The 23,321-nt window shown below is 50.6% G+C and overlaps 1 protein-coding gene across 5 annotated transcripts in view; it reads left to right on the forward strand.

The window, feature by feature from the left end:
- The window catches only part of ELMO1 (engulfment and cell motility 1), a 402,414-nt gene that overhangs the window by 367,348 nt on the left and 11,745 nt on the right, over positions 1–23,321 (forward strand). For all 5 annotated transcript variants that reach the window (XM_005868063.2, XM_005868065.2, XM_005868064.2 and 2 more), the window contains 3 exons: positions 12,524–12,687; positions 15,744–15,856; positions 19,218–19,325. In XM_005868063.2, the coding sequence (XP_005868125.1) occupies positions 12,524–12,687; positions 15,744–15,856; positions 19,218–19,325 (385 nt within the window). The remainder of the gene's footprint in view (positions 1–12,523; positions 12,688–15,743; positions 15,857–19,217; positions 19,326–23,321) is intronic.

The following is a 23,321-nucleotide window of genomic DNA, read 5'->3' on the forward strand; positions in this document are numbered from 1 at the left end:
TCATTAGGTGTTGGGGGATGAGCCAAGCTGCTGTATTCTCAGCTGGGGCTGGAGCCTGTTTAGTTTGGCACTGATTTATGATGTGCGGAGAGTAAGCAGTCCGCAGATCCATCTTAGAAACCCAGTTAGCCAAAGACAAATAGCTGAAAGTAGGCTGATAGGAGCTCGGAAGGTGGGCTCCTGAGAAAGGGGACTCCTTTAGAAACACCACTATGACTTCGGGTACCCTAACTCAGGCAGAGCCGAGGTCTGCACTAGAGAATGCTTTCGGGTCTGGTTTCTTGGTATCCACCCAGGGTCAGGTGGAAGGCATGTGATTGACCTCTTCATACACTGCATCATCTCCCTGTGCTTTGGTTCTCACCATTGATAAACGTGCGTGTGGAGCCCAGTTACCTTCAGGCAGAATGCACGTGTAACAGTATGGTAGCCTGAGACATTCCTTTTGAAGATATTATGCCAAGAGAGCAAGCATTTATAGCTTTCCTTTTTCTTTCCCAAGTGAATTTCACACTGGAAAGGGTTTTAAGTGTAATATTTATCTTGCCTTGTGTACTTCCCATCTCTTGTTTTTCCTTCTCATTTCGTTCACCTGTTGCACCATGTTGGTTTGGCATCCTTTTTGCTCTTTCTGTTCTTTGGGTGGGGCAGTGAGGAAGAGACACCCTGATCTTGAAGTTGTAGAGAAAATGCCCTGGCTCTGATTGGGGTGCTGTCCTTTTGTGGCATGCCAAAACTTGCACACAAGTCCACACACTGCAAGGACTTGGGCTAGTCCTCAAAGACATTTCATGAGGGGGCACTAGGACTTTTAAGAAAATCTAATCCAAAATTATTGAAAGGTCAAATATGTGTTAAGTAAGATTTTCTATTGCTCATCGACATGGGTTCCTTCAGAGATGGAGGATGGGTGCTCTTGTGAGTCCCAAACTCAACTGATTGGTTGTGGCTGCATGGAGGCAGAGTCCCTGGTTCATCAGAAAAAAAAAATGTGCCGTGATGGATTAGTGATGCCTGCCGCTGGCAAGGAACAGAGGAATGGAGGTATATATGCTGTATATGGAGGCAGAGTCCCTGGTTCATCAGAAAATAAAAAATGTGCCGTGATGGATTAGTGATGCCTGCCACTGGCAAGGAACAGAGGAATGGAGGTATATATGCTGTATAATTGCCATCTATGCTGTTTCTTCCCAAGGACCCATCATGAGGGGAAGGGACCACATTCAGATGAAAGCACACAGACCCAGTGGATCTCGGGAAACTGTGGGAACAGCTGCCTTCATCCAGCTGTGAGGGGTGTAGTGAATGAGCAGAGAGGAAGAGGCATGGAGTGGAAAAACACAGGAACCATTTCAGACGTTGGACACATCAGCTCTAAACCACGAAGTAACTGTCGGGATTTTGCAGAATCAGAGCCTTTAATTGTCTGGGCTTTGTGGCTACAGTGGTTGACAGGTTCTCCTTTAAAGATAATAAATGGCTCGCAGTTACTTTAGCTGGGAAAGTGTGCTGCTGCCCTGGGACAGTAATAACCGACCATGGCAAAGAGAAGCCTGGGATTTATGAGGTGTCCCAGTTTACAACCACCGGGGAGGGATCCAGCAGAGCGCTGCTGGAGCAATGCGCTAACCAGAGTTCATCCATCATTGCTCCCTCTGCAAGCCCTCTCTTTCCCTCTGCTGAAAATTATCACAGGCATTCGACCCCTGCCATTATAAGTCTCCCCAGAAACCATATTTTAACATGTAACTTGGAAATAAAATCTCGTTGACCTTCGGTTTACTGGACTGAGGGGGACATTTTCCAGGTACGAGACACTATAAAATCCACCAGTGATAAAAAGATAAATAAGGTATAGTCTCTTCTTTCAAAGGACTCAAGCGCCTACTGGGAGACGGCAGTGGTTACGTAATTTCAGTACACTGAGGAGCGCAGTCGTTGAAGCAATGGGGTAGGAATAGAACTATATCTGTACGCATAAAATCCGTGCTGTGCTTAATAATCACTTTGTTTTCCCTGTCCTCAAGTTACATTGGCAGCCGTGCCCATAAAAGCACTTATTAAGATCGACTGTTATTGTCTGTTTACAGCCTCCTCCCCCTCCCTGACCTTGAGCTTCCTGAGGGCGAGCTCTGGGTCTGGCTCTTTGCGGAGCCAGCATTTACCCAGTGATTAGCGCCCATAAGATGCCTAATCAACGTTAGCTGAGCTCATGCAGGATTGAATATGTGCATCTAACACTTCGAAGGCAATACCAGGCATCGGCAACTTCTTAGATCAAATTTAAAAAATCAAAACACAGTTACCCTTAAGATAGTCTGTTGATTGTGAGTTGATTTAGAAATTAAAATGCATACCATGATGACTTAAATTTCTCAACACAGGGTTCTCCATTTAAAGTACCACAATGCTGGTTTGATGATTACTCAACGGAGACTATTTGGAGGAGAGCAGCAAGAACAGTCCTTCCCTGTGTATATCAGAGTGCAGAGCAGTGGACGCTGCTAAATTTTAAGTCCCACTGTGTGGCCATCCCCCTGCCCAGTCTGTCTGCTGAACACCATCACCAGCGAGTTCGTTTTGGTGGCCCTGTCCTTCTGCAGTGACCTGCTACAGCAATGACTCTAATTTCTCCTGAGTTGTCTTGTCTGGCGGTAGAGCTAATTTCTGGGAGCCACTCTTGCCTCTCCCACCCAAATTCCCCCTGGTCTTGCCTGAGCAGTCTGCTTACGAGAAGTTTATCCAGTCTCTCTTCCACTGGGGCAGGTTGTCTCATTTCATTTGTCACTATTTAATAGCTTATGCAAAGCATGCTGGGAGACCTAAATGTGTGGGTTTAGGGTTTCCCCTTCCATGTGAAACAGTAGACATTTCATTTATTTCTTAATAGTGACTAATTTTAGAGTAATTTGAGGCTGATTTACCTGTGCCCACTGATACTTTTCTGTCTGTTTTTTTTAGTTCAATTGTTCACTCTACAAATACGTATGAAACTGGTATTAGATGCTGGACACATAGAGAGATGAATTGGGTAAAATCCCACCATCCATAGAGGTTGAGACACACTGGAAGAGATCAAATGTGAGCAGACAGTTACCATTCACTTCTTTTTTTTCAAGTCTTACCCATGAATGAGTGAAGCAGAGCCTGTGGGCCGCGAGGGAGGGACCGAGAGGTGTTCCATGCACTTCATGGTGACCGGTCGTTTGGTCGTTATGGCGTTAGGGCCCCTGGCTTTTTATAATATAGATTTGTGGCCATTTCCCCCCAGTCCTCTTGAGCCCTATTGGAAAATTTTTTTCAACTTCTTTGCAAAAAACCAGCCCCCTTTGTCTCTGCCTCTCTCACTACACACACTCACATATTTTGATTGACTTGCTTGACCTGTTGGTTATTCCAAGCTGTGGATTAAATGCCAACCACTAGTGTGGTTTGCCCAGACTTTGCTTGCTGGAGGCCGGCTTCTTCAGACACTGAGAGAGGCGCTTCCTGTGGTCGCCCAGGGCCTTCGATGAACTCATCAGTGAGCCTAGGCTGATGGCTGTGTTAGTTAGGCTCCCTGTTCGGTGGGGAAAGGAAACTTGGTCGGACAGCTCTTGGCCTCTCCCCTCAAGGACGGGCTGCAAAGAAGGCAGCGAGCCCAAACCTCACCTTTCCCATCTCCTCTCCGGGCCTGACCTCCCTGCAGATGCTGAAGACAGTGAGAGGGATGTTGTCTCCATACCCATTGATCTTCAGCTGTCCCAGCCCTAATTGATTTTAAAATGAATTGCTGGTAGACAGGTTTTTGGGTTTTTTATTGGCCATAAAGATGCCTTGAACCTTAAATTAAAATGCCTGGTGAGGAGCAGGCAGCTATAGCAGGCTGCAGAGAGAAGACAGAGAGCCCAAACCCCACCTTTCCCATCTCCTCTCCTGGCCTGACCTCCCTGCAGATGCTGAAGACAGTGAGAGGGAAGTTGTCTCCATACCCATTGATCTTCAGCAGTTTGGCCCTAGTCTTTAAAATGCTAGCGAACCACTGGGTCAGGCGTTGTATAATCCGCCACACACACACCACCACCACCACCATCTGATTCCTATTTTATTAGCCGCTAAAATCCAGGGGAGTGGTGGTGCTGAGCAGCTCCTTCCTTCCTAGCTGCTCCAGGGCTGTCTGCTCTGCTCTCAGGGTCGGTTTGAAGTCACCTCCGATGCTGCCACACCCAGGCTCGTCCACTCAGCACTGGCATGTCAGCTGCAGGCCTGTGTCTGGGAACAGAGATGCTGATTGTGGCCCAAGGCACTGGGGCTCAATGGGAAGACGGTGCTGCCTTTGTTAAAGCAGGTCCCTACCCGAGGACGTCCAGGTAGGCAGACGTCCTCACCATAGTGGCTGCCTTGGTGGGAAGCAGCTTAGGGAAAGTGGTCTGGCCCCCAGGGGCAGTGGCTTCTCAGGGACCTGACCAAGCATGCTTCGAGTGGACACGGTCTCCTGGCCTTCTTTCTGACTGTCCCAGGTGAGAGCAGGCATCCTGTCCAGGCCACCACTGTCCAGGGTCTGAGGGTGGCGACAAGCTGAGGTCTGAGCTCCTTGGCCCCAAGTTGCACTGGATTTTGGGGGGAAGGGAACATGTCCCTTTTCTCTATTCCTGGAGCAGAGCAGATACTACTCCTTCCTACCTTCTCGCGCCTCCTTGTGTAGATCAGGAGCCCTCAGCCCCAGCTTCAGGTTAATGTTCCCATGGTCAGCGTCCAGAACCCATTCCAGACCACAGGGATCAGTCTCTAGGGGGGAAGCCAAGCAAAGGCACATTTTCAACTTTATTATAGACAGAGGTTGAGAATAACCGATTTCTGAGGCTGTTTTTTCAATCATGTGATGAGTCCACCACTCACCAATGGATGTTTTCTCAATAACTAGGGCATGATTTGATTGTGCATGCTCTGTATCTCATCGTAAACAAGAGGACACCATGCATGATGTTGTGGTGCAATCCTATGATGGGATGGTAGGTGGTAATAACACTAACTTTGGGGTGGGCAGCAGGTCAGGGAAGGATGTCTCAACTTGAAGAATGAGCAGGTATTAGAAGGAGGGTGTCAGTCACAGGTGGAAGGAAGAGCACAAAGAAACAGGGCAGAGTTCAGATCATTGATGATCTTAGTGTGGTCAGATCATGGAGCGCAAGGGGCGGGGCCGAGTAGGAGGCAGTGCTAAGAGGGGGAGGTGGAAAGCCGCCTCCAAGGCCCATATGGTCACAGTAGAGAGGCTGGTCTTCCCCTGTGGGCAGTGCTAGACTGCCGTGGGGGCTTTTAGTTTAAGTGTATTGGGTTGACATTGGTTAATAAGGTTATATAGGTTTCAGGTGTACAGTTCTAGAATATATCACCTGTATATTGCATTGTGTGTGTACTCACACCCAGACTCTAGTCTCCCTCTGTCACCATGTATTTGACGCCCTTTACCCTCTTCATCCTCCCCCACCCCTTACCCTCTTGTAATCAACATACTGTTGTCTGTGTCTGTAAGTTTGTTTGGTTCAGTTGCTTTCTGCTTTCTATCCCACATAGGAGTGAAATCATATGATTCTTTTCCATCTGACTTGTTTCACTTAGCATGATGTTCTCAAAGATCTGTCCATGTTCTCACAAATGGCAGTATTCCGTCCTTTCTCATGGCTGAGTATATCCCATTATGTATATGTGCCACATTTTCTTTATCCAGTCATCAGTCAGAGAGACCTGTCCATGTTGTCACAAATGGCAGTATTTGTCCTTTCTCATGGCTGAGTATATCCCATTATGTGTATGTGCCACATTTTCTTTATCCAGTCATCAGTCAGAGGACACTTGGGTTGTTTCCATGTCTTGGCCGCCATGAATAATGTTGCAGTGAACATATGGATACGTGTTTGGGGGCCGAGCAAGTGACTGATGTGATGAGATTTGCATTTTGAAGATAACCCAGCCTCTCTGAGGAGGGGCTCGAGCGGGTGGAGTGAAGTCAGAAACTGTTGGGTGACCAGGACAAGTGGTGGAGCAGGGTTCCAGAGAGGGGTCAGTGACAATGACAGGAAGTAGGTGGGAGAAACAGATATTCCAAAAGGGAGTCCACATCACACCGCCCCTGAAAACTGAGACCCTCAGAGCAAAATCCCCAACTTTGATGAACACGCAGGTCCCCAAGCCCACGTGGTTCCATGATTTTGATCATTGATACATAGTTTTCCAAAGACCTGATATAACTGCGAGTTGATTTACGATCATCAGTGATCTGGTGCCCAGAGAACAGGCCGTGAGATCAGCAGTTGGCATTCCAGATGCTAAGCCTGCAGTGAGCTGTTCTCCTGTCAGCTCTTTGGTAATCTTGGCTTTGCTGTGATGCACAAGCCTAGGTTTTCTGGGTTCAGAAATGCCGTCTTAGAGAGGAACAGTTACAGTGGCCTCCCTGTTCACGTCACAGGCAGCACTGGCCTTTGGCTCTGAGTGAGCTCATCATCGCCCCCTCACACAGATGCCCCTGGGAGCTCGGGGCTCACAAGGCTCTGAAAGACCAGCCAGAAAAACACAGGCAGGAGCAGTTAAGTGGCTAGAGTTCTTATAACTGCACTCCACCTCCAGACCCTGTCCTTTGTGAAACACAGAGGAGCTCTTTTGCGTTTGTTAATAAACAAAATGTTTCAAATGCATCTGGGCCTTGAGGACACCTGCTGAAATGGAGAGGGGGCTGGAGGTTGCACCCTGCAGAGCTGAGCCTCTGTGATTTCCCAACAGTTTCTGTTCATTTACCTTCAGCCTGACCCCACAGGGCCCTGGAGAGCTGGGCCCTCCCCCAGGACGGGCACTGGTCACACCCCAGCAGGAGGTATGGCAGGAGGGAGCAGGGAAGTACCTCCAAGGCTCTGCAGCCATTCAGCTGAGAATGCTGCTTCATAAAAAACAACTTCCCTCTGTTGGAATCAGTTCTGCTCAGTGCAGCTTAAATATAATCGTGACCTGCCCTGCGCCTGTTATGAGCACCTCCGTCGTCATGAGGTGGTTTTCGTGCTACAAGAAGGACTTTTGTCCTTGGACAGCTGTCCTTAGGATGGTGGTCACAGGGAGCCTCCTGGTGATGGGTATGATGCCTCAGGGTAAATGCTCTGCATCTCCTCGTCCTGACTGAAGATGGTCACCTTCGCTGTGGAGCGAAGGAAACGGGTTCAGAGAAGCTGGATAAAGTGCCCAGCTGAGTGATGGAGGGACTTGGACGTGAGTGTTGCCCAACCCTAAAGCCAGGCCTGTTTCCTCCACAAGCAGGGGTTGGCACAGCACCCCAGCAGGCCAAGTCCAGCCCCCCACCTGCTTGTTTAAATCAAGTTTAATTGGAGCACAGCCACGCCCATTCATTGCCGTGTCTGTGGCCACTTTCCCGCCACCACGGCAGAGCTGAGCCATTGCAGTAGACACTGATGGCCCTAAAAGGAGTCTGCCCACCTCTGCTCCGTGCCACCCGCCCCACAGTAAATACAGAAGACCTAGATGCTGCTCCTCGGGCCCACAGAGCCCTTTCATTTTTTGCTCGTTTTCATTTAACGCACTGGACACCACTTGGCAAAATCTCTCCTTTACAGGGACTGGCCTTGGCAGTTGACTCCCCAGCTGTGGCAAGACTACAAAGTAAAACCCTCTTTAGTTTCCAGAAGTTGTCCTAATTTTTAAAAATAGACTTTTATTGATTTCAGAGAGAAGGGAGAGGGAGAGAGAGATAGAAACGTCAGTGATGAGAGAGAATCATTGACTGGCTGCCTCCTGCATGCCCCCTACTGGGGATCAAGCCCACAACCTGGGCATGTGCTCTGACCGGGAATCAAACTGTGATCTCCTGGGCTATAGGTCGACAGTCAACCACTGAGCCAGATGGACCGGGCAAGTTGTCCTAATTTTAAAGTCCTCTGGGCAGGAAGCGGGTGGGGGATACTGACAGCTGCATCTGGAACAATAACTGTCCCTGGCAGGTGAGTCACCAGTTTTTACCTGAACTTCTCCTACTTTTGCTGGGCAAGGCCCATCTCCCCACTCCTAACCTTGGAGAGTATCCCTGGCCTCCGGGAAGTGATCCTGCCTACACATGAGCACTCGGGCTCTCTCTTCCCAGACCCACTCTCCAGGCAGGATCCCTCCAATGTTTTGGTCCTCAGGAGCTGTCAGTCATTTTGGTTTGTGTAAGGAACATTCCTGGGAAGAAAAATGGTCCAGTCCTGGAGCCCAGCAGTGAAATCTGTCCCGCAGGAGTCATCTCTAAGCTGGGCTGTGCTGGTACCTGTCTTCCCCAGCACAGCCTTTTTTCTTCATTACGAAGACAAATCTGTTTCATGGGCACCATGGATTGGGTACATTGAAACCCCCGTTGATGGACATGCTCAGTAGAGGCTGCTGCGGTGGCTTCTCCAGACCCTCCGCTCAGCTTCAGATTCCCCTCTGCCAGGGAGGGAACCCTCAGACACCGCATGGAGGCTTTGTAAACCGGTCCTGTGATTCTGTTAATAACGTATTTGTTGATTCTAGAGACGCTAAGTGGGAGCCAAGGCATCTTTGGCATTGAACATATCAATCATGATTACAGTCTAGAAAATTCTGTATTAAGCACTTTGGTCCACAAATACAATAAGAAACAGTTCCTGCCCTCTGGGGGTTTACAACCGAGGTAGGCTGATAGGTACGCCAATAACGACCCTGACTCCTCTCTAGTGATATGACAAGAGTCACTGTAGATGCTCAGTCACTGGGGGCTCAGAGGTGCTGCTGGATGCTGGCTGAGACCGGGGGTTCTCCCACTTGAGTGCGCATCTGAATCCCCTGGACGGGCTGTGGAAGCACGGATGTGGAGGGCTGCCGGCATGCACTCTACGCCATTCTATATAAGGCGCCTGAGCATCCTGGCCAGTCCCCCGCGGAGACCGAGGCGACTGCACCAGCATGCTTGTTCTATTCAGGGATCCCCGCACTCCCACCTTTAACCCCGTCTTCTAAGGAGACCAGAGGTTTTCTCCATTTAAAGTACAAGGTCCTGTGGGACTCTGGCTCCTTTTGTAACATGTGATGTTCGCTCAGAGAACACGTGCTCGGAGAACCCCAGAAACACACCGCAGGCACTGTGCAGACGTTGGTGAAATGATCAGTTGGTTCCAACAGTGAGTGCAAAGCTTAAGAGCACAGCTTCTTTGATGTCTGTGCAAAGCACACACTATAAGTAAGACCTTTCAAGTTCATTGATTTGCTGATGCCTCTTCAACATCGTCTGTTCGTGGGCTTTGCAAACAATAATAAAAGGTCTGGTATTTTCCAAAGAGGACAGAGTTCAGGACGGTGGGTGTGAGAGTCTTGATTTACATCACGCATGTGGAGCGTTAACAGAGGTCTCATGCCATTAACTGTAGCTCATGTAGAATATGCTTTGCAAAGGAATAGAAGAATATGTGACCTCGATAACTGTTTGGTCTTCTTAAAAAATCAATGGCATCTCTTGCTGGGGTCATTTTCCTTGGCACACCGTGTGACCACAGAGGTTCTTGGGGCCATAGCCAAGCAGAACTGTGAATAAAGTAGATGAAGCCAGTCTTGGTTCTAGCAAACCTCTGTTCCGTGTTGCATACTCACCATTGGCATCCCTTCCCCTGCGGCCAGGGGCACTCACGGTGTCTTCCCCCTTATTCTATCAACTTGCTCAGAGGAAACGGTCTCTATTTTCTTCCAACTGAAGTATAAGTGATTGTGGGGAGCTTAAAGGATTGTCCCACTTACGGATCCTTGCATATAGCAGGGATCAAAGTGTAAAGCTAGAGGAAGGAAGTTCTTACAGCGGATTTTAAGCACAAGCTATAAATGTAGGAGCTGCCTGGGGGATTATCATCAGTTCCATGCAAAGGGACAACCATGAGAATAGAATGATGATTTTCTAAAGTCATTTCTTACTGAAGTAGCAGTGCTCTTTCTACCCAGCTTCCTTCTCGTTCTTCCCCTGGATCTGGGCAACCACAGCCCCACAAGCTTGTGTCCTCTTGGCCTTCGTTGTATTTGTAGGCACTTCTTGTTGCAAGTGATAAGAATCCTGTTCACACCACCCAATGCCAGGGTTGGCCCGACGTTGTAGGTGAGTATGGCTTCACCGTTACGAACACCCCTACACACACGTCTACCTTTCCTCTGGCTGACTCTCTAGACAGCGATCATTGTCTTCCGCTGTCTTGCCGATTAAGGGACACCTAGTTCTCAGTTTGAGGGGAAAGAGCTTGCTTCAGTTCCGCCTCCAGCCCAGTCAGAAAAGCCTGGGGAAGGATGCTGATTGGTCAGTGGGGGGACCATGGTGGCTAGTGGGAGGTGGTCTGGTGATGGTCAATGTTGGGAGCGCGTTTCAGCTGCCCGCTGTGTGCTGAGGGGCGAGATGTTGCCATCGCCTAGCAGTGATGGGGAGGTTCCGGTTTGCCACAGCATCTCCATACTGTGAGATGGTCACCTCCGTGACAATAAGATTCCATGCAGATGGCATCTTGGTGGGACTGTCCATGGGCAGTGACGGGGTCATTACCATACATGAATAGTGAATGAGTAGTGATCATCAGGAGTGGGCTGGGGTCGCATTTATAGTGACAAAGGGTGAGCACTACCCCGAGACTGTTCACGTGATGATGTATGTGCTGTGTCCGCCATATTGGGCTATTGGTGTCTTAGGATTCAGCTGGATATCTGCGACCTTGGACAAGGCCTCAATCTTTCTCAGTATCAGTTTCTTTCCCTTTGAAATAGTGATAATAACGCCTCCTCTCACTGAGGCGGTAAGCACACAGTGCCTGGCTCGGGATCTAGCATGTAGTGGACCTGCACTTGGGATGTTCTCTTACACGAAGTTACAAAGCCACCCCTGGGCAGCTCTCCGCCTCCAGCCCAGTCAGAAAAGCCTGGGGAAGAATGCTGATTGGTCAGTGGGGAGACCACGGTGGCTAGTGGGGGGTGATCTGGTGATGGTCAATGTTAGGAGCGCGTTTCAGCTGCCCGCTGTGTGCTGAGGGGGGAGATGTTGCCATCGCCTAGCAGTGATGAGGAGGTTCCGGTTTGCCACAGCGTCTCCATGCTGTGAAATGGTCACGTCCGTGACAATAAGATTCCATGCAGATGGCATCTTGGTGGGACTGTCCATGGGCAGTGACGGGGTCATTACCATACATGAATAGTGAATGAGTAGTGATCATCAGGAGTGGGCTGGGGTCGCATTTATAGTGACAAAGGGTGAGCACTACCCCGAGACTGTTCACGTGATGATGTATGTGCTGTGTCCGCCATATTGGGCTATTGGTGTCTTAGGATTCAGCTGGATATCTGCGACCTTGGACAAGGCCTCAATCTTTCTCAGTATCAGTTTCTTTCCCTTTGAAATAGCGGTAATAACGCCTCCTCTCACTGAGGCGGTAAGCACACAATGCCTGGCATGGGATCTAGCATGTAGTGGACCTGCACTTGGGATTTTCTCTTACACGAAGTTACAAAGCCACCCCTGGGCAGCAGGACAGTAGAGTATTGACAAGTCTGGGTCTAATCCCAGCTCACCCACCTCCCAACCAGCTGTCTGATTTTGAACTAGTCACTTCATGTTTCTTTCGAAGCCTCGGCTTCTTTATATGTAAATGGAATAATGATAATAACTACCTCCTAGACCTTAGAGGATTTAAAGAGGGAACATATTTAAAGCACCTACCATCATATACAGCGCATAGCAGTTCCCTTATCAACAGTAACAGTTGTTCTCAGCTGTAGTGGAGGGTTAAAAAAAAAAAGCAGCAGCTGATCATTGCAGACCTCTGCCTCTGTGTCTGCTGGCCTCGCCTGCTGCCTGCACCCTCATGAAGGTGAGTCCACATTAACAGAGGTGCAGTGGGTACTTGCCTCTTTATGGGCCGGGTCTGTCCTGGGGCACAAATTACCAGATAATTCTCTTTTTCTTGAGGCTTCTAGGGGGATATGTCTATTCTAATATAATAGACCTCAAAGAGGCATTTGTATGATCCCAAAGCATCATTTGTATGAACACTCAGGCCTTAACTACATGGGGATAGCATCTGGGAGGGGTGGGTGGTGGATATCGGTTCATATTCATTTGAATTGATGCCAACCGAACTTCTAGTTCATCGTGTCTCAGCGGTTTTCTCCTGGGGAAAAGGAATGTTCATGCGGACGCCTCGTTGTTGCTTGGACTTCGTTCATTCTTGAATGTGTGTTTCATAGTGTCGGTCCGGTAGCGGTCACCTCCTGTCTGGATCCAGTGAAGTGCCCCTCCCACACCAAGCCTCTCTGCCCCCAGCCCCACCCAGCTCCTCCCCATGGTTCCAACGATACAAAAGAAAATGGGAGACGTGCACAATGGTAGTTTACTCTTGGGAAAAGCACGCTCAAGGTCTGGGCTGAGAGCACCCAGAGGGGTTCACTGAGTTAGGGAGCTATTAGCTGGAGACTTTTCTGAATGGACAAGGTCAACCCCAGAACATCATGGTCTTCCTTTAACCTACAGGTAATGCAGGTGGTGAAGGAGCAGGTAATGAGAGCTCTTACAACCAAGCCTAGCTCCCTGGACCAGTTCAAGAGCAAACTGCAGAACCTGAGCTACACCGAGATCCTGAAAATCCGCCAGTCTGAGAGGATGAACCAGGAGGACTTCCAGTCTCGCCCGATTTTGTAAGTTACCCACCACCTCCACCTCCACCTCCTCCAGGGCTCTGACGGGCCATTTCTGGAGTGAAAGTCTCTCTCAGCCGGGCTGCGCTGGGAGCTCTCTGCGGGAGGCCAACGAGAGACCTTCCGAGGCATCCGAGCAGCCCCTGGGCAGGCTGGGCAGGGCGGGCTGAGCGGGAGGTGGGCAGGTGCTGGTCGAAGGATCTAAACCAGGACGTGGCCCAGGGACTGATGAGCCCTCTAAGGATGTAGCTGAAACATTGGGGACCCTTCCTACCACTGGGAGCAAACTTTGTTGCTCATGAAGCGACATTCTTTGGAGGTGCCTTTGAGGGGCAAGCTGCGCTGGCCCAGCCAGAGTGAGGCCCGTGATAATTAAAGCAAAATCACTCAAGCAGCGTGTGTGGGAGGGACGGAGCGCTTGAGAGGCGAGATCCACCTCCTCCCTGCCTGCTGGCTCCGCTCGGCATCACTTCATATTGCCCTTGTGACTGTCAACTGCAGGCCCGGGGCAGAGAGGCAGGGCCCCTCTCTATAGGACTTGGCATCACAGCCCACCAGCAGCAGTCACTTAATTTCATGTGTCTGCATCTGTAAGATGTGCTGAACCTTGGGCGCGAAGGCTGTCTGGTTTGCTTCATCTTTTCTTAGCACTGGCCCGTGTGTCTTCCCTGTCCCTTTCTAAGAGCTTGGCAGTTTTGGTGCCCTTGTCACTTACAGGGAAAGAAATGGGGCGGGGGGAGGGTAAGGAAGGTACTTGGTGCTATGCTCACTCTGCTGGACACAGCTTCTTCTAAGCTTTGTGTGAAGCCAGCTCACAGCACAGGTGTCACTGGGAAGCCTATCTTAAACCTCTCTCTCTCTCTCTCTCTCTCTCTCTCTCTCTCTCTCTCTCTCTCGTACTGTCTCTGTCTCCCTGTCTCTCTGTTTCTGATTCTTGTTCTTTCTGCCTCCCTTTCTGTTACTGGCTCTTCTATATCTGACATGTCTAATGCTTGGCAATTCGCTTGGCACCTCTGTTTTGTTTTCTCACGTCCCTGTGAGATCAGCAGGTCTTGTCCCCATCCGAGGACCAGGATGTAGTCTCGGCAGCTGAGGCCTTTCTTAGCAGCGGGGGAACCAGGACTCGAAGTCCAGCCCGCTGATCCCTCAGCTCATGCTCGTCTACCTCAGAGTCCCTTTGCCAAGTGCATGATTAAGATGCAGTTTAAAAAGGTGCACAGGTCTGAAAAGACAGTAGCCAAGCCATGGCGTTCCTTCTCAAACCCCAAGTCACCTTAGAAGCCACAGAGCAGAGATGCGGACTTGCATGGGATGAGGTCGGGCACCGGGGCGGGGAATGCCGCCCAGTGTCTTTGGAAAACCTCAGTGACACCCGTCCACTGCTTTCCCTTGACCTCGCAGTTAAGTCCAGTAGCTGCACAGACAGAATGTGGCCACGAAGCCTGCAGGGTTTACTCTCTGGCCTTTCACAGAGCAAGTCTGCCAACCTCTGTTCTCGATGAACACTGGGGAGCACTCAGAGGGCAGACCCCGGTCCAGGAGAGAATCTCACCAGCCTGGGGTGCCGTCTGTCTCTCTGCCTCCTGGGGCCTGGACCTGGAGTTGTCACAGTGCTAGGCTTGGAATTGCTCTTCACACTCTCATTTGCCTACCTCTCTTTTTAAAAAAATACCTTTTTATTGATTTCAGAGAGGAAGGGAGAGGGAGAGAGAGAGTTGGAAACATCAACAATGAGAGAATCATTGACTGGCTGCCTCCTTTATACCCGCTACTGGGGATTGAGCCCACAACCTGGGCATGTGCCCTGACCGGAATCAAACCATGACCTCCTGGTTCATAGGTCGATGCTCAACCACTGAGCCACACCAGCCGGGCCCTCCCTCGTTTACTCCTCCTTTTATTGATTTACGAGGCCTTTAGATGGAACGAGAGGAATATTTGTCAAAACCAGAGCCAGGGAAACTGCTCCTTCCCCACCTGGGAAGGGAACACCACAGAAGACAGGTCACCCTAGATTCAGAGGAAGCCCAGGGTCACGGTGTGTGAGCCTCAGCTCCTGTCGAACACGGAGCGTTTGGAGAACATAATCTAAGCAAACTCAGTGCTACCTTGTGCGCACACTGTCTCCTTTGGGAGTCACAGCAGCTTCCCAGGAAAGGCACTCCATCCCCATTGTACAGATGAGGAAGCTGAGGCTTAGATGGGCTACATGACAGGCTCGCCTTGGGCAGAGCCTAGATTGAAGGCCCAGCCTTCTGAGTTCTAGGTCTGCGTTCTAATCACTACTTTCAGCACCACCCCGAGGGCTGGGCTCTGGGTCTCCCTGCCCAGTTCCCACTAGAGCAGCTCGATGAACATCCCCATGATAAAAAGATCTCTGCTCTTAAAAATGGATTTAAAAATCCATTGAACTCTGTCAAGATAGCTTCACAACCCAGTGCATGTAGAAGGAAATTACATTGTTAGCCAGAGGCAGGATGCAAATAAGCCTTAATTCATGTCCTCACCATCCCGTCTCTCTGGGCTAGAACCCTGGACAGTGCATCGTTCCCATCTGCAGGTGACAGCACCGAAAGCAAAACATGGTTCCGAGGTTTGCCCCGGACTCAGCGTTTGTTGTGGAATAGTTGTCATGCCATTGCCCGAGGTCCCTGTTTGATCAGATCGCAAATATCATCTCCGAGACCGACTTGGGGCGAGGGGGGATGTGACCAGAGATTTATCAGCACAGCAGAGCTGTGTGATTTTTTGCAGAAGTTTATGTGTGTCTTTGTAAAACAAGAGAAGAAATTTCTCGGGACACTTTGGTCTAGAAAAACATCACTCAAGTGGCTAGTGCTTTTGTGGGGATTCTGTAAATGTCAGAGGCTCCATCGTGTTATTGTAACAGATAAGCCTTCTCGGATGAGTCTCTAAAGCCCAGCTTGGGAGGCATTGGGATGTTCATGAAAAGATGTAGCTGCACCCCCTTCCCCGCTGCCTTCCTTGCCTCCCCCCTCCCCCCCACCACAAAGCCCTGTCCCCAGGCCCGCTGTGAAATGTGTTTGTTTTCACAGGGAGCTCAAGGAGAAGATTCAGCCAGAAATCTTGGAGCTGATCAAACAGCAGCGTCTAAACCGCCTCGTGGAAGGGACCTGCTTCAGGAAACTCAACTCCCGGCGGAGGCAAGGTATGGTGGCTGGGGCCGCTCCAACCCGGACCTGCCCCGTGGGAGTCCCAGGGGCGTGGCGCTGGTTTAAGGGGAGGCCATGCAGCACGAAACTCGGACGGGATCCCAGTCCCTCTGAGCTCTGATACCCTGTGCACCCCCAAGGGGAACCGAAATCCAGAATTCCAGAGGATCCACGGAGCTGAAGAGCCCTGAACTCGGATGGGATCCCAGTCCCTGTGAGCTCAGATACCCTGTGCACCCCAAGGGGAACCGAAGTCCAGAATTCCAGAGGATCCACGGAGCTGAAGAGCCCTTCTGGGCCACGTAATACCATGAGTTTGCAGTTGTGGTTCAGCAACAGCTACCGTGTGTTGATTGAGAGCTTACCACGTGCCAGGCTGTGGTGTAACTTACATTCATGAATTTCACCCTCACAATAACCCGATGAAGGAGCTACCGGGTGCACCCAGTGTACAGATAAGGGAGCCAAGGCCCTGAGGTGGTAAGCACGTCACCCCCAGTCACAGAAGAGCAAGGATGTCCCAGCAGCTCCATGGCCCTTACTTTTGTTTTTTTTTTATATGTTACTGATTTCAGAGAGAGGAAGGGAGGGGGAGAGAGAGATAGAAACATCAATGATGAGAGAGAATCATGAATCGGCTGCCTCCTACATGCACCACACTGGGATCAAGCCCGCAACCCAGGCATGTGCCCATGACTGGAATGGAACCGTGACCTCCTGGTTCATAGGTCAACGCTCAACCACTGAGCCACACCAGCCAGGCCCTAAGGTTTTTATCATTTGTATGAGACTCCATAGCTGGTGTGTCAGGGCCAAGTGTGTCCCCAGGTCTATGGGACTCCAAAGCATTGGTGAGGCCAAACCACCTGGAGAAGGATTTGGGGTTCTGGGGTTCTGGGGTCATCTTCTGCTGTGAAGGGAGACAGCAGCCTCCAGGGAGGCAGGATTCTGAATCAAAACACAGGACTCTCCCTCTGAGGAATGGCCAGTGACATGGAGGACCTGCAGGTAGGGTGACCTTCCCGTGGCCTGCCCCTCAGCTGTCGACTTCCGTCACTGCACTCAGAGAGGAATCTGGTATCGCATCGACTGAAAGATGACGGCTCCCTTGAAAATAGTGCTGGGGTCCCTCCCGCTGTGTGACTTGGGAAGGTCGGCCTCAGGCAGCCAGTAGACCGCCTGCTGAAGATGCCACATTTTCAGCTAAGCTATGAGAGATCCAAAATCCGAGTAGCAGCGTCCACTCTGCCTCCCACACACAGGACTCGCAGGCCCCCTGGGGCCAGCAGCCAGCAGCCAGTGGTGGCCTCCGCGCCCAAGACTGAGATGTTGGCTGAGTCCACAGCAGAGGGGATCAGGACGCGGTTCTTGCTGGGCCCTGTGCCTCCCTGAACTGGCCAGCCTGTCACACTCAACAGTGGTAGCTCTTCTTCACTGTGGTCATCTCCCCTGAGGACCCGGGGCCAGCCCCAAACTTGTCTCAGCCTGGATGGTGAAGACAGACAATAAACTACCAAGTTCATTAACATTCAGTAAAATGTACAGTTTCTTTTCATCCCCTTGATGGAGCAGACACAGAGTATTTCCATCCTCGCATGAAGGTCTGTCGCATGTTACCGTGGGAATTATGATCATAGTGGTTATTAGCTCCATAATGAGCCACGTGACTCTGAGAACAGCTTTAATCAGCCCTGGAGACCTTCCCAGGCTTGTGTGTTTTGAAACCAGCTTTTCCCTCTGATCCTTCAGAGAGATGGAGATGGAGGTGGAGAGAGAGAGAGTAGAGAAGAGAAGGGAAGAGAAGAGAGAGAAAAGAAGAGAGAATTGTCTCCATACTTTAGTTTTGGAGTTTGGGGAAGGAAGAGATGGCTGAGAGAGAGAAAAAAAGAGAGAATTGTCTCCATGCTTTAGTTTTGGAGTTTGGGGAAGGAAGAGATGGCTGTTAATGTACTAAATTCCTAATTGACTGGGAGGCCTCTGTAGTAACTCCTGTTTTCTCTTTAAATGCTAGTAAACTACCTTTGACTGTTCTCACTGCTTCTTCTAATTGCTGTTAGTGACACAGTCCACTCACTCATTGCCCAGAGGGACTGTGGAACTGGTACCATCATGCTGGGTTTTGAAAAGAAAACACACACTTTTATTACCATGAAAGAGACTGCTAATCAAGCTGCCGCTGGCGGCTGACGCTGAAACCGTCTCCCCGACAAGTGGGCGCTGTGCTGGTCGGAGCTGGGCCTCTGCCTTTCCTTAGAGCCGCTCTACCTTCGAGGCAGACATAACCAGGTTAGGGTGCCACCCGTTCTCCCAGCGCGCAGTCCGCCAGCCCTTATCCCGCGGGAGACCCCGGCTGAGTACCAGCATTTGATTCTCAGGAGTCAGACCAGCCTCCCAGCCTCTCATTCCCGTCTGTCCCAGACTTCCTCTTCGATGGGGAGGAGCAGGCACATCGCTGACAGTGGTGAGGCATGGTGCTCTCTGCTCTCCAGCATCTTAGTGTAGACAGAGAAAGAGGAGCTTCCGTGGGACAAGAGAAGGGCTGGGCTGGGCAGCGAGGTCGGGTCAAGAGATGGTGAGCCTCCGGCCGGAGGAAATTCCATCAGCCGTTCCATCAGATATTGCTGCGGTCAAGCTCCTTAGCCTCTTGCATGTTCTTGGAACAAACATCGACGGCAACTTTGCAAGGAAGATGGTGGTTTTGCCTCCTGGAGCCTGATAAGCAGCCCCTCTTCTCTAGTAGCTTCTGAGCATAAGCAGACGTTGCCCCGGGGACCTGCTCTGTTCCTGCTTTTCCCTGCAGTGCGGGCAGCGTTGCTGAGCCCTGTCCCTGCTTCTCAGCGGGGGAACAGATGTCCCCACCGCCCCTCCTGGTCGCCATCAAGAACTTAGAACCCATTCCTTCCCAGAGAGTTCCGATCGGACGCATGGCCTGTTCTCCAGGCGGTCAGATATTGCTGCGGTCAAGCTCCTTAGCCTTTTGCATGTTTTGGAACAAACATCGACGGCAACTATGCAAGGAAGATGGTGGTTTTGCCTCCTGGAGCCTGATAAGCAGCCCCTCTTCTCTAGTAGCTTCTGAGCATAAGCAGACGTTGCCCCGGGGACCTGCTCTGTTCCTGCTTTTCCCTGCAGTGCGGGCAGCGTTGCTGAGCCCTGTCCCTGCTTCTCAGCGGGGGAACAGATGTCCCCACCGCCCCTCCTGGTCGCCATCAAGAACTTAGAACCCATTCCTTCCCAGAGAGTTCCGATCGGACGCATGGCCTGTTCTCCAGGCGGTGCTGTCTGGAAATGAGTGTTTTGGCAGGGCCGTGGGAACCCCGACCCCTCACCTGTGCCTCTCTGTGTTCTCCTCCTCAGACAAGTTCTGGTATTGCCGGCTCTCCCCCAACCACAAGGTCCTGCACTACGGAGACCTGGAGGAGAGTCCTCAGGGGGAGGTGCCCCACGACTCCTTGCAGGACAAGCGTAAGTGCCCTCCCGCGCGGGCGGCCGGAGGTGGGGTCTTATTTGTTTCTTGGTCACTAAATATCATGCAGAAAAGCTATCCATCTGCCTACATAAACCACCGTAAGTCCTGGCCTGGGCGTCCTCAGGAAGCACAAGACCTTCGTGGCTTCGTGCTGGGGACTGGACAGGGAAGGCGGAAAAGGGTGTGAACCTGGGGTTCCGTCGTCCACTTTCACATGACCTACCCAGGTGCTGTTTCAGGGAGCAGGAACGGTATGAGCCCGATTCTGTCCATTGTCCTTTCCTGATGACGGAAATAATCATGACGCCGCCCACATTTACTTGTTATAGTTCAGTGTATCCCATAATCTGATGCAAAGCTAATGGCAGACCCAAATATGCTGCAGTAATCAAAGAGGGCTTCCCGGAGGAGGCAGCATCTAAGCACGGCCTTGAGATGGCACAAAGATGGCTGTCGCATTTAAGCTCCTTGTCTAGAAAAGGTACTCTCTGCCTCTGTTTCCCAACTTCTCCAAAGACGTAACACAGACACTTAGGGAATTTACAGTGATCTGCATGTTATTGTTTCCTAAATATTCCCTGAAATACATATTAGTTGTATTTATTTGCTTTTTCTGTAAGACATCTGTTTTAATGTATGCATTTTGAATAACCAGTACTTTGATAGATTATTTTAGCCCAACACCAAACCAGGTTACAGGTTTTCTTAGGCACTATTAAGTATACACATTAAAGGGAGGATTATAGAAACATTAAAGTATACAAGCCAATGAATTAATTTGAGAGAGAAATGAGACGAAATGAACACAGCCTCAGAAGGTATCCCAGGAAGAGAAATCAAAGAATGAGAAAAATAAAGACACTGTAAGCAGCCTTTGTAAGTCTCACTGGCCCTGCAGTGAGTCCTATCCGTGGGTCCCAGATGGAGCGCTGACCCCCAAGTGCCTGCACCTAACCTCTCGTCATCCCAGGCCCACGGAGGTCAAGTCTGTCTGGCCTCCTTTGAAGCCCATGGCATCGAAGGCGAAAATAGCCCAGGAGTGGAAAATCCTGACACAGTCAGACTCTGCTGACATGTCAGACAGACAGCCGGGACCTTCTCTCCTCCCATGTCATCCCAGGCCCATGGAGGTCAAGTCTGTCTGGCCTCCCTTGAAGCCCATGGCATCAAAGGCGAAAATAGCCCTGGAGTGGAAAATCCTGACACAGTCAGACTCTGCTACATGTCAGACAGACAGCCGGGACCTTCTCTCCTCCCAGCTCAAAAGTGGGGCAGTCCGGGCTTTGTAGTGTCATTTGGCTCAGAACGCAGCCTCCTTTCGCAGGCGTACTGCCTCCTAGCGCTGTTGTTGGCACTGTTCATGGGAAGAGAAGGAAATGGAAGCCTTTCGCTGCAGAGCCTGGGGCAGTGCCTGTGCCCCTTCAGTGGGCACCTGGGCCTCTGTCTGTAAGGAGGACCCTCCCTCAGGTCTCAGGAAACACTCCCTACCCCACTGTGGACAAGCTGGACCCATGGCTCTGAGGATGGGTCTGGGACCAGCATTCCCGGGGAACTTACTAGAAATGCAGAGTGTAGGCCTCACTCCCAGACCTGCTGAATCGGACTCTAGGGATGAGGACCCATCCACTGCCCTCCAAACCAAGAACCCATAGGTGTGCAGGTGTGTGTGCATGCATTGGAGACAGCACATCTGTATGCACATCTGTCCAGAGGGGGTGTAGTCATGTATGATGTCAAGTGAAGCTATGATGTGCCTGAGCTGAGAAGGCCCGGCCTCGGACACTAAGTCTGCTGCCTCGGGCCTGCTGCCTGGTTTGCATGTGACACCAGTGACACACTCTGCCTGGCACCAAATGGCCCTTTCTCGTGGAGCCCTTAAAACTCAGAAACTTCATTCCACCGGAGGCATGAATCAGGCCTTCAGTGAATGCCCAGTGCCATCGCTCATGCCTAAGACGTGGCCCTGCCTTGAGACCAAGGGGGACATTGCCTTCTGCCCCTTAAGTTAATCAGTGCTGGATATTGAGGTTCCGATGCGTCTAAGCGTCACAGAATCCTCTTCCTACAGAGCGTGGGTGAGGATGGGAGACTCTCCGTAGCTGTCTCCATCCCTGAAGGTTTAGGAAATCAGTTACTCTTATCATACTCGTTTTGTTTGACAGGAAATAGGCCCCTTAAAAATCCATATCTTCCTCCATCCTCTCCCCCCACATCCCTCCCACCAGGTTGGCAGGCCCTCATCACCCCCACGAACACTAGGCTCTATTGCCTTTCAGCACCCCGCCCCTCCGTGCCTCCCTTTGAGAGAATCTAGGCCATCGCTCTGCACTCCCACATCAAAGGGGCCGGGAGGAGGAGGCGCCCCCACACAAGGCAGTGAAGCCAATCACTGAAGACAAGAGGAGCGGCTGAGACCGCAAAGCCAAGTGGGCGATGTGGGTCCCTGATGCTCGGCGAGTAATTCCCGTCCCCAGTCTACTGAGAGAATAAACTCTGATTATTGATAATGAGAACAACTTCAAATAACATGTATTGAGGGCTTACTATATGGAAAGCACTGTGCTGAGACCTTTATGTAAATTATCCTCCTGACAACCTGACGAGGTAGATACCATTGCCCTTGTTTTACAGATAAGGAAACTGAGGCACAGGAAAATTAGGTGACTTGTTCAGGGTCACATGGCTAATAAGTGGTAGGACAAAGATCTGAATGCCATCGTCCAACACCGTGGCCCAGCCTTGTACCGCTGCTCTGCGCCGCCTGGATTAAAAGCCAGCCGTGATTGTGGCTCCAACATCAGAGCAGCCCTCTGAGGTGGATGATGTCATCGTTTCACATTGCAGGCGCGGAGGCTTCGGCTCCCAGACATCAGCCCAAAGTGGGACAGCCAGTAGGTGGGTCTGGATTTCAAACCCAGGCTCTGTGCCTCCAAAGGCACAGCCCTTCCCACCACGCCATGCTGCCGGCTTAGAGACCGGATTCTTCACAGGCTGCCCTGGGCCCAGCCTGTCCCTCCTCCTCCGTAACTCCGCCCACAGAGGCTGTGTCCACAGCAAGTGCTCAGCTTACCAGCTACTTCCAAGGAGATTTCTGCCTCCACCAACTCCCTGTGGTGAAGACCAACTGTGTTTATCATGGTGGCCATATTTACTTGTGCAATGGTATTTTTGTTTTAAGTCACAATTAAAGTTCCTTCTATAAGTGTTAGCACTCAAAGAGTTTGCTGAACATATCTGAAGTGATAACCACATCAGGGCTGATTTTGGTGTGAGTGGGGTGCTGACACCTTCCAAACCTGGGGAGAAATCATGGCCCACCAGGGGAGCATGGAGGGGAAGAGAGAGCAATCGCCCCAGCTCTGTCCCCCACTGGCTATGTGACTTCACATCTTTATTTCCTCTCCTTAGGTTTCAGTCTTCCCATCTATACAATGGGAGTGTTGAATTAGATCATCTCAATCCAGCTCAAAGTGAAGAAAGCGTAGAAAGAAATGAAGCCAATGCCCCAAGGATTTAGAGTTGAGGGCAGGGTGCCAGTAGTGACCATCCTGTTCTCATATCTCTTGGCCCCACTTCTCTATGCTGCCCCCCCCTGCAAAAAAAGACCTCATAGAAACTCTTGCCTGGCTTTCACCTCACCCACAGCCCTCTGCTGCCCTCTTAGAGAGCCATGAGTCTGGTTCTGCTCATGGCAATAGAGAGGGCCTAATTCTCCAGGGCCTCTAGAGCAGTGGTCCTCAACCTTCCCAATGCCACGACCGTTTAATACAGTTCCTCATGTTGTGGTGACCCCCAACAATAAAATTATTTTCGTTGCTACTTCATAACTGTAATTTTGCTACTGTTATGAATCATAATGTAAATATCTGATATGCAGGATGTATTTTCATTGTTACAAATTGAACATAATTAAAGCATAGTGATTAATCACAAAAACAATATGTAATTATATATGTGTTTTCCAATGGTCTTAGGCGACCCCTGTGAAAGGG

Source organism: Myotis brandtii, unplaced genomic scaffold, assembly GCF_000412655.1.
Source record: "Myotis brandtii unplaced genomic scaffold, ASM41265v1 scaffold260, whole genome shotgun sequence".
Lineage (NCBI taxonomy): Eukaryota > Metazoa > Chordata > Mammalia > Chiroptera > Vespertilionidae > Myotis > Myotis brandtii.